General features: G+C 50.6%; 1 protein-coding gene across 1 annotated transcript; it reads right to left on the bottom strand.

The window, feature by feature from the left end:
• Positions 1–4,011: 4,011 nt before the first annotated feature.
• LOC131926179 (mucin-like protein 3) lies at positions 4,012–9,918 on the bottom strand. The gene is made up of 4 exons (XM_059281468.1): positions 9,837–9,918; positions 5,791–6,515; positions 4,570–5,157; positions 4,012–4,158 (listed from the first exon to the last, which is right to left on the bottom strand). The coding sequence occupies exons 1-4, from the start codon at positions 9,916–9,918 to the stop codon at positions 4,012–4,014; spliced, it is 1,542 nt and encodes a 513-aa protein (XP_059137451.1).
• Positions 9,919–10,481: the final 563 nt, after the last annotated feature.

Here is a 10,481-nt window from a genome sequence, read left to right as displayed (position 1 = left end):
AGCAACTAAAACCAGAGAAATGAGGGACAGAGGTGAAAATATCCAGCTGTTTTGACCCTGTTTGTCTCGGGGGGGGGGGGGGGGTGCTTGTTGATACTGGCCCTTATTATATGGCCCTGTCTTTGGGAGAGGTGGTTGGTTAGTGGATGGACAGTCTGGTTGTCCTAGTTTGAATGTAGTTGGCCCCCATAAGCTCTTAGGGAATGGCGCTATTAGAAGATGTGACTTTGTTGGAGTAGGTATGGCCTTGTTGGAGGAAGTGTGTTACTGTGAAGGCAAGCTTTGAGGTCTCCTACTCTCAAGCTATGCCTAGTGACACAGTTCACTTCCTGTTGCCTGCAGATCAAGATGTAGAACTCTCAGCTCCATCTCCAGCACCATGTCTGCCGGCGTGCCCCCATGTCCCACCATGATGATAATGGACTAAGCCTCTGAAACTATAAGCCAGCCCCAATTAAATGAAATGTTTTCCTTTAAAAGAGTTGCTGTAGTCACGGTGTCTCTTCACAGTAACAGAAACCCTAACTAAGACACTGGTCCTTCTGATCTAAGGATGAGGAAGTTGATGATGCTGCCACAGGATATGCCCAGGCGAGAGGTATTCAGAGCTGTTGAGATTGTGTGTGGGGTCCCTGCCAGGATCCTGGAAACAGAAGCAGTGGTGCATATCAGGTTCTCTAGTTTCTGTGGAAGACACTGCCAATGTCCAGGGTCTCCAGTGGAAGTGGTCTCAGAGCTTGAATTGGAAGCCAAGGTAGTCACAGATCCTGCAGAAGAGGAATTGACAGTCTCAGAAGTGGGGGACCCTATGGTGGCCTCAAGAAGTATGCTGGAGACCCTCATTGGCACAGACATTGTGGCAGAAGATACGACAACCTCAGAGGTTGAAATGGAAGCTGTTGTGGTCTCAGAGAGTGTGGCGGAAGCAGGGTATGTGCAGACATTATCATGGAGACTGTGGGAGGCAAGGGCACTGTGGCAGTGAGCAAGGTGATCACGGTGAGGCTTGGGTTGTTTCAGAGGTCGAGGTGTGGCGGGAGGGTTGCCCAGGGTCTGTAGCTGCACAGCACGGACAATGGGTATGTGTGCACTTGGATTGGCTATGGGAGAGAAATCCAGGCTGTCCACCTGTGATTGGGCAGAAACTGACCTAGTAGATCTCATTCTGGGACAAGGGAATCCAGAACCGTGGCAGCTCTGTTCTGCAAAAGAAATCCAAGGTCCACCCACCGGGGGGGGCCTCAGGAGAAGGCAGGGCTGCAGATTAATGAACTGGAGCCTAGGCTCTGGCCCCTGCCCTCTGGGTCTTGAGCACTCCAAGCTCCTGCAATGACCTTCAGGAGGCACAAGGACACAGGCATGCAGAAAAGGAGGTATTCCCTCCAGACCTGCTCATTAAGTAGTTATGCTTCATGTGGACCCAATCCCAAGCTCATTAAAGGACTTCCCTGTGGGTTTCAGGGTAATAGTGAAGAGAGACATGAGCCCCAGGGGAACTGTACTCAGTTGGATGGTTACACTCTAGGGGGAACAGTTCCTATTTAATTATTATTATTAGTGTCTAGATTAGAAAAATTCAAGGTCAGGCTAAGGTGTTTAGCATCCCTCCTTGGGCCACTCCACTCTGTGTGGACAGCTCTGCTGAGTCACATCTGCCCAGACAACTGGAAACGACACAACCTTCTTTTCTTCCAGGAGTCCCTGCCTGCCATAGGCTTCACCAGGGACCTGAGTCTGGGGTTCCTCTGGCCCCTGAGGTACACTTTTTCTGCCCCCAGCAGAGCCTGTCCCCTGATGGGACATCCAGAGAGATTGTCCGTCCAGAAGCAACCCAGATAGTTCAGGATCATCCACATTAGGGCCAGGATTACTGACCTTAAGGGGCTTCCTAATATCTAGAAATGGGGAGAAGAAAAGTAGCAAATAGTGACCTTCGACCCTGCTGCCTGGTTAAGGCTGGAGTGTGGCTGGATAGCCTGTGGCACACTGAATGCCTTGTCAGCCACCCTTCTCCATGGTCAGTGGACATCAAAACTATGTGGGTGATGGGCAGGTTCTGTGGGACGGTTTTGGCATCTTAACAGAGAGACATGCTGCTTATAAATATTGGTTTAATTACCCAGGTTATTTAATCTGCACAGCACTTCCTGTGATGACTCTTGTGGAAGTCTTTTAGTGTTCCTTCATTTTTGTCTCAGGCAGAACCTTGTCATATATGTCTTTATATTAACAGACTACCTATGAAGGATATTTAGAAATGCTGCTTATGGGGCTGCAGAGACGGCTCAACTGTTAAGAGCAAGCACAGCTCTTGCAGAGACCTGAGTTCGGTTCCCAACACCCACGCTGGGTGGTTCACAGCCACCTGTAACTCCATCACCAGGAGAATCTGATGCCCTCTTCTGGCCTCTGTGCGCAACTGCATATGTGCACACACACACACACACACACACACACACACACACAATCTTTAAAAAAATAAAACCTTTCTTATCAATACTGAATTCCTCACCCCCCTCACTTTGTCACAAGGCAGATAAATCCACAATGAGTTGGACTGAGCTTTTACCTGAACCCAGAAATGGCCATTTTAGAAACAATAGAAATTCTGTCTCCTCTCTCTGGCCCTTCAAAGAGCTCCTGTCCTCACTCTAACCTCTCCTGTCCAGGGTCACCCATAAGGCCATGGGACACAGGACCAGGGACATGAGTCAGTTCTTCCACCTGAGATTCCACAGTCTGGAGTCTGTACCTTACAAATGCATTACTCTTTATTACAGAAACCCAGCAGAGGGCACCTGTCCTCTGTCTACTACCCCCCGCCCCATCAGTACCAGGTAAAAGGATGGGATAAATTGGAAAGAAAACCCCCAAAGCACACGGACATTAACTTGGTAAAAGACGAGTAGTCAGAGCATGGTGGGAGAGTGAGAGGGACGCGCTGGGGAGAAGATGGTGACTGCAAGAAGAACCCGGCACCGACTCGTGGTGAAAGATGCAGGAATACAGTTGCTGAGTGGGTGCACCACCAGGGAAGGCTGCTGATAAGGACGTGGGTAAGACTGCAGGCAAACATAAGCCCCTCTGTGTGTACCCACCCACAAACAGAAAATCCACCACAGACATCAGAATAACCAAGGGACTCACAAGGAAGAGGGAAGAGCCACGGGGTGAAGGAGTTTTGTGGAGGAGTTTCTTTTGCAGGGTTGGGGTGTGTGTGTGTATGTGTGTGTGTGTGTGTGTGTGTGTGTGTGTGTGTGTGTGTGTCTCCAGGCAATGGAGAGAATGGGAAAGAAAACACTTCAATCTTCCTTTATTCTTGAGCCCTTTTTTAATTAAAAAAAAAATAAGATCTAGTATCCTGGAAATTCAAAAGTGTGTGCCCCTTAAGTAGGGGTGGACAGAATTACTATAAATCAGTTTTTAAAAAATAATTTATTTGTTTTTTATGTACATTGGTGTTCTGCCTGCATGTATGTCTGTGTGAGGGTGTCAGATCCCCTGGAACAGGCATTACAGACCGTTGTCAGCTGCCATGTGGGTGCTAGGACTTGAACCCAGGTCCTCTGGAAGAACAGCCAGTACTCCCAATCACTGAGCCATCTCTCCAGGCCCTATAAATCGGTTTTGAAATCTGAGATACTTGCCTCCATTCCTCCTGCCCCCCAGGGTCTTATTTCACTCTTGGGGTGTTATCTTCTGAGGTGCGTCTCTCAGAATCCGCAGTCTTGTACTGGTCCTGCCCCTGTCCATAAAATGCCTTATTCTCACACCACCACTTTCTACGGAGAGCACTTGCATTATTCATTCTTCTTTCCTCCCAATGTACACTGTCACCCTTACCACCTTGCTCCTCAACTAGTCAGTTAAGAACGTGGCCGATAGGGCTTACAGCTCTAATCTCTCAGTTTTTGCTGCCCTTTCTAAGTCCAGGAAGTTGGAGTCATGAGTCTAATTCATCTTCCAGGAAAGGGGCAAAGCCTGGAAGAGCTGGGGATGCAGGTGTCAAGATCATGGAGGGGAAGGGATCTGGTTTGGTTTCAGATTCTGCTGCTCCATCAGGTAGACGGGGTAGGAATTGCGGCCCCCTCCATCCTCAAAGTCAGCATCCTCTGAGTTCTGGGCCAGCACACGGCGTGTTCTCGATGCGCAGGCAACCTGAGACCACAGAGGAAGGAGTAAGATCACTGGCAGTCAACCACCCTTGGAGCTTTTCTCTCTGTTCCTGTACCTTTTGCTTGTCCAAGATTCTATCCAAGTCTTGGCCCATATTCCAGACCTGGATCCAATACAGAGTCCCAGATTTCACCCACACCCCCCTCTGCCCCATCCACCTTGTCCTTATATCCCTACCTTCACACCCAAGACTACAACCAACTCCCAAATTTTCTCTCACACACCACTTTCATCTCGGCCACAGCCTTCTCTTCCAACTGCTCACGTCTCACGGATTCGTGGTTTTTCTCCTGTTTTCACATTCCACTCCAGCTCATTATTCTAACTCTGGCCCCTAATCTCTCCTCAACCTCTCTCTCTGTCCCCCACCAGCCCCAACCCCATTGCTCTTACCAAACAGATCAGGCCAACAGAAATCAGCAGGACAATCACGGCCAGGAGGATCACAACAACTATGGCCCACGCAGGGAATGAATTTCTCTCCTGCCTCGCCCCAGCAGTGTGGAGGTCTCCAGGTGAGCTGTGGCTGTTCTGCTGGAGGTGATGAGCTTCTGAAGTAAGGAGTCCCAGGTCCATTCTAGTTGTCACAGAGTCAATGAGTCCCTGATGTGTGGTCTCAGTTTTATGGAAATGAGAAGAGAGAGCAGTGGACTTGTCTTCTGTGGCCTTGACTGGAGGTCCTGTGGACACTAAAACTGCCACTGTTTTCTCTGAGTTTCCTGTAGTTTTTATAGTCTTAGTGGCCAGTGTGGTTTTCCTCCAGAATACTGTGGGACTTTCTGAGACTTTTGTGGCTTTCTGGGTGGTTGATGTGGCCTCTTCTGGGTGTTCTGTAGACTCTACTGAGACTTGTATCGTCTTTTCATTGGCCAATGTGGTATCATGTTCTATAGGCATCACTTGAGGGCTTGAGGTCCTCTCATTGGCTGATATAGTCTCTCTTTCATATTGAGTGGGTGTTGCTTGGGATCTTGTGGTTTCCCTATTGGCCGATACACTCTCTCTTTCATAGTCTGTAAGCATCACTTGAGATTGTGTGGTCCTCTCATTGGCTGATGTGGTCTCTCTTTCATACTGAGTGGGTGTTGCTTGGGGTCTTGTGGTCCTCTCATTGGTTGATAAGGTCTCTCTTTCATACTGAGTGGGTGTTGCTTGGGGTCTTGAGGTCCTCTCATTGGCTGATAGGGTCTCTCTTTCATACTGAGTGGGTGTTGCTTGGGGTCTTGAAGTCCTCTCATTGGCTGATCTGGTCTCTCTTTCATACTGAGTGGGTGTTGCTTGGGGTCTTGAGGTCCTCTCATTGGCTGATAGGGTCTCTCTTTCATACTGAGTGGGTGTTGCTTGGGGTCTTGAGGTCCTCTCATTGGCTGATCTGGTCTCTCTTTCATACTGAGTGGGTGTTGCTTGGGGTCTTGAGGTCCTCTCATTGGCTGATAGGGTCTCTCTTTCATACTGAGTGGGTGTTGCTTGGGATCTTGTGGTCCTCTCATTGGTTGATAAGGTCTCTCTTTCATACTGGGTGGGTGTTGCTTGGGGTCTTGTGGTCCTCTCGTTGGCTGATATATTCTCTCCTTCATGCTCTGCCGGAGTCTCTTGGGATCTTGTGGTCCTCTCACTGGCCGATGTGGTCTCTTGGATGTGTTCTGTATGTTCTGTAGTCACTTGGACAGGCTTGTCTGAGGCAAATGGAGTCCTGTGATCTTCCTCTCCTGGTGTTGCTGGGGTCCTTAGAGTCCTGTATGAGGTCCTTGGGGCTTCTGAGGACTTTACTGAGGAAGATGTGGTTTCTCTGTGGAGCTCTGAGTCATGGGAAGGAGTTGTGGGTTTATGTGAGGTGGTCCTTAGCCTAGCGCTGGTGTCCACAGGTCTGGATGGTGTACCCGAGTTCCTCGTTATTCTGGATTTGCTTGTTGTAGACTTACACGTCGTTCTCCTCCTGGGTGCTGAGGTTGAATGACGTCCCTCTGATCCTTTCTCTGTGTTAGTGAATTTGGGGTCATCAGCTGAGCGTCCATTCCGGATCATCGGGTCTTTGCTTTGGTTGCTGGCATTCTTTTCCAAAGCAGGAGTCATTTCATGATGAACGGTGGTGTTTTGGTAGTCAATGGCTTTGGCGTTGTTTACAGGTTTATGAACTGGCTTGGCAAGGCGTACTTTGTTGCACTGTTTTTTGGGCTTCTGGGTTGCTGTAGACTTAGGCAGGTCTGGAGGTCGTTGTCCTGGGTCCAGATCAGCATGGGCAGAAGGAGCCCTGTGAGTAAGGCCTGGAGTAAGGGTGAGTAAATGATCAGGTGTTGAAGCTTCACCAGTCTTCTGAAGTTTGTGAAATGTGTTAGCACCTGTGGAGAGATAGACAGATAAGAAACTTCCCTGAAATCTTGCCTGCCTCTGTACTAGGCATCCTTGGGGTGCACAGCTGTCTCCTCAGGAAGGTTCATTAGAATACCACACTGTGGATCCCGTTCTCACCTCTAGCTACTGAACTTTGGCTCAGACTGTACCTTCAGCAAATCCATTCCTCAACTTTCCTCTCTGCCTTCTGGCATCTCTCCTGGTTCCTCTTTAGACCTAGTTGTCTCTCATTGGTTGATATGGTCTCTCCCTCATATCCCATGGGCATTGTTAGGACTCTTGTGGTCCTCCCATGGGCTGACACATTCTCAGTCAAAATCGTCGTTGTTGGCTCCTCCAGTTACCTTTCGCTTGCTTGTGTGCCTGTCAACATCCACTTCCTACCACACCTTCCTAGAACTCCCTTTGCATGGAAGAGCTGAGAGGAAAAGGAATCCATATCAGAATCTTTCCGTAACATCCCAATTCCATTCCAAATGTGTCAATGGGAGAAACTGAGGCAAACTTCTGGCAGAGCTTTTCAGGTAGAAAGGTTGTGAGAGGAGGGTAAGATGGAAGAGAATTGGAGAGGAAACAATCACCAATTCTGGTGATGAAGTTTGGGCTGAGTGGAGGGAGGCAGATGCAGTAGTTCAGCCCTTGTACCCACACTGGGCCCTGCTCTTTGCACACACGTCTGGGAATAGATGAGGGTGATTCTTTTGACAGAAAATGGGCCGGGCGGTGGTGGCGCACGCCTTTAATCCCAGCACTCGGGAGGCAGAGCCAGGCGGATCTCTGTGAGTTCGAGGCCAGCCTGGGCTACCAAGTGAGATCCAGGAAAGGCGCAAAGCTACACAGAGAAAACTTGTCTCGAAAAACCAAAAATAAAAAAATAAAAAATAAAGAAAGAAAATGGTTTCTCCTGGAGGTCCTGACAGTGGTGAGCAAGGCAGCTGGATTCTGGGAGGGGTTCTGTTTAGGGACAGGGTGTGAAGGGAAACACCCCAGCAGTGGACAGATATGGGCCTCAGAATAGTCGCTTCCCATAACAGGCAACCTCGTAAAAACTTACTGAATTGTCAGAGGAAACAGTTGAAAAGACTTTAGAATACTCACCGCCTTCCACTATGCACGTTAAGAAATACATCTATAGATATAATTTGTGACTTCCAAAGGTTGGAAGACCCGGGAGAGACATCTGCTGTGTTAAGTGACTTCCCAAGATGAACACACAGAAGGAAAATGGCTGGCCATCTAGTCTGGGGTGGGTATCAAATTTTTTAAGTTGTTTATTTATTTTGAGGCAAGTTCTCACATAGTCCAGGCTGGACTTGAAGTTGCTAGGTAAACCAGGATGGCCTTGAACTTTTGATCCTCCTGCATCTACCTCCCCAGTGTTAGGATTACAGCTGTGCAGTGCTGGATCCTTACGCAGGGCTTTGAGCGTGCTTGGTAAGAGCTGTAACTACATCCCCAGCCCCTGTTCCCTCACCCCTGCCTGAGCTTCCCTGCTGTGATTTAATCTGGGTGCTGCCCTGTATTTTTTCCTCAGGCAGGCTCTGGAGTTCTGTGCCCTCCCTGAGTCTGGGGACCAACAGGTCCTGTGGGCAGATGCTGGGCACACCAGAACAGTCCAGGAGGCTTCACTCACCCCGAATGATCTCTCTCTCCCCTGACTTCTCTGTTGTGCCCAGCCCTGGCCCAGCCTCCATCCCCGCCACTTGTCACCGTCCCACTCAGATGTGCTGTGTACCCTCCAGCCTCTCTAGGCATCCTGCCCTGCCAAGCTCCCAGGGCCCTCCCTGACCACACCCATCACTACTGCCACACCCTGTCTGTCCTGATGCAAATCTCCAGGTGACTGCGGTGAGCTTGCCCCCTGCGCCCCCTGCTGGTTTGTTCTGTTTGTGCAGCAGCTTGACACCAGGTGGAAGAAAGGCAGGTAGGGACCCTCACAGACAGGGAAGCTGGGGCCGGCTCTAGTGCTCTGCCGCAGGACCCTCTGGGTAGGAACACGGACATCAGCTCAGGAAGCCCACAGAGCACACTGTAGAAGTCTATCAGAGGCGCTTAAAGAGTCTCAGCTCCCACCGCTGCCATCCCACGGGACCCCAGCCAGACCCTGAGCTCAGGGCAGGAGCCCCCCCCCCCAGTTTTGCCCTAGTTGGGCCTATGGAAGAAGATGCTGCTTGCTATGCCCCAGAAGTACCCACCCCCAGATCTCCGGTCTGGGGTCTCATATCTGTTAGGGATGTGGGAGCTCTGCACTTTTGTCAACATGATAAAGACCCTCCTGTAGGGGCTGGAGAGATGGCTCAGAGGTTAAGAGCACTGACTGCTCTTCCAGAGGTCCTGAGTTCAATTCCCAGCAACCACATGGTGGCTCACAACCATCTGTAATGAGATCTGGTGCCCTCTTCTGACCTGTAGTCATACATGCTGTATACAAAATAAATAAATAAATCTTTAAAAAAAAAAAAAAAAAAGACCCTCCTGTAGATGCCCAGGCCCCTCAAAGTGCCCCTGCGGTTGGCATCTCTACCTCCTGTCCCAGCACCTCCGTTAACTAACTGAACCGACCTAGCGATGCCACCTCCGCCCCTAGCATCTCTTGTACGAGGCAGACGTTCTTATCCAAGCCTTGGGATGTTTTCCACCTCTCAAGTGGGGACAGAACCTCACTGGGCTGCCACGAGGGTTAAATGAATAAATATGGGGGGAGCCTCCAGAACCCTGCCTGGTGCAGAGTAGGCTGTACCCCAGCCGCTGGCACAGGCTGCCAGCATCCTTCCTGCTGTACCATTGGCAGCTGAGCTAAACGGCTGAGTCAAGTGGAGCAGCCAGGTCTGCACAGAACCTTCCGGAGCCCACTCCGTGCTCTTGCCTCACAAACGTCCCCCACCCCCAGCTGTAAGACTCCTCCACTGGAAGATGGATATCACTGACCCTCTGGGGGATATTAAGGAGATAGGGGGAGACAAAGTACCATGAGCATCCGTGGGTTCCTTACATGAGGTAAGTGCTCAGTAATTGCCAGCTTCCTCCCCTGTTCCCCTAGAACTAAAATCCACCCAGTGTCTTTATGTAAGCTTGAAGCTCTGGGCAGGTGTAGCCCCTCAGACTGTCTCAAAAGAAACGGAGCAGAATCGAGATTCCTCTCCTACATGTCGTGAACACACTAGGCAACCCTTCCCGGCCATCCATGCCACACGCCTTCATTCATTTCTGTGACTGGTCATCCAGGCCCATCACTATGAGAAATAGGACCTTCATGATTTCTGCCCCCCCATATCCTGGTGACCCCTTTCCCTCTCTGAGCATCTTACCTGCCTCCCAAGAGGCTGGAAGGAAGAAGAGGCAGCAGAGGAAGCCAAACGTGGAGCAGAAGCCGCTGGTCAGCTGAGCCATGTCAGAGCTGGGAGGCCGCTGAGGGACGATGGGCCGGGGTCCCTTCATCTTATAAGGGATCAGGTTTGACGTCATGGAGGCTGGGGCTACTCCGAACTAAGCCTTGAGTAAATGGAGCTGCCCCACCCACAGGGGTGCCCTGATAATGGGAGAGCGAAGCTGTGTCATGGAGCTAGGTACCTGGGTCCCACCAAAGGGGTGGGATCTGGGCACAGGGAAAGGATCTGGGTGGGGTAGCCAACCTGCCTCCTTATCCAGCCCCTGCAGAAGGAATGACTTGTAAGGGGTGGCCTGCAGGCTCTGAGCCAATGCTCATGTTCTAGAAGGATTGGACAGAGGTACTGGACAGGTCCAGGCTCTGGGAGGAGGCACACACTCACCCTCCTGGGTCTCTGGCGTCATCCAGCTCCACACCCCGTACTCATACATGGCCACACTTTCTGCCCTGGGTGGAGTGTCCCCAAGACCAGGTGAAAGAGCAGAGAAGGGGCAGCCCTCACGTGGCCCACTGCACACAGACTGCTGCTTCCAGATTTGTAAGGTAATAGGACAGGCTGTGGGAA

The sequence above is a fragment of the Peromyscus eremicus genome, chromosome 16_21 (genome assembly GCF_949786415.1).
Source record: "Peromyscus eremicus chromosome 16_21, PerEre_H2_v1, whole genome shotgun sequence".
Taxonomy (NCBI): domain Eukaryota; kingdom Metazoa; phylum Chordata; class Mammalia; order Rodentia; family Cricetidae; genus Peromyscus; species Peromyscus eremicus.
Note: the sequence above shows the minus strand (reverse complement) of the source record. Positions and strands in the feature narration are given on the sequence as shown.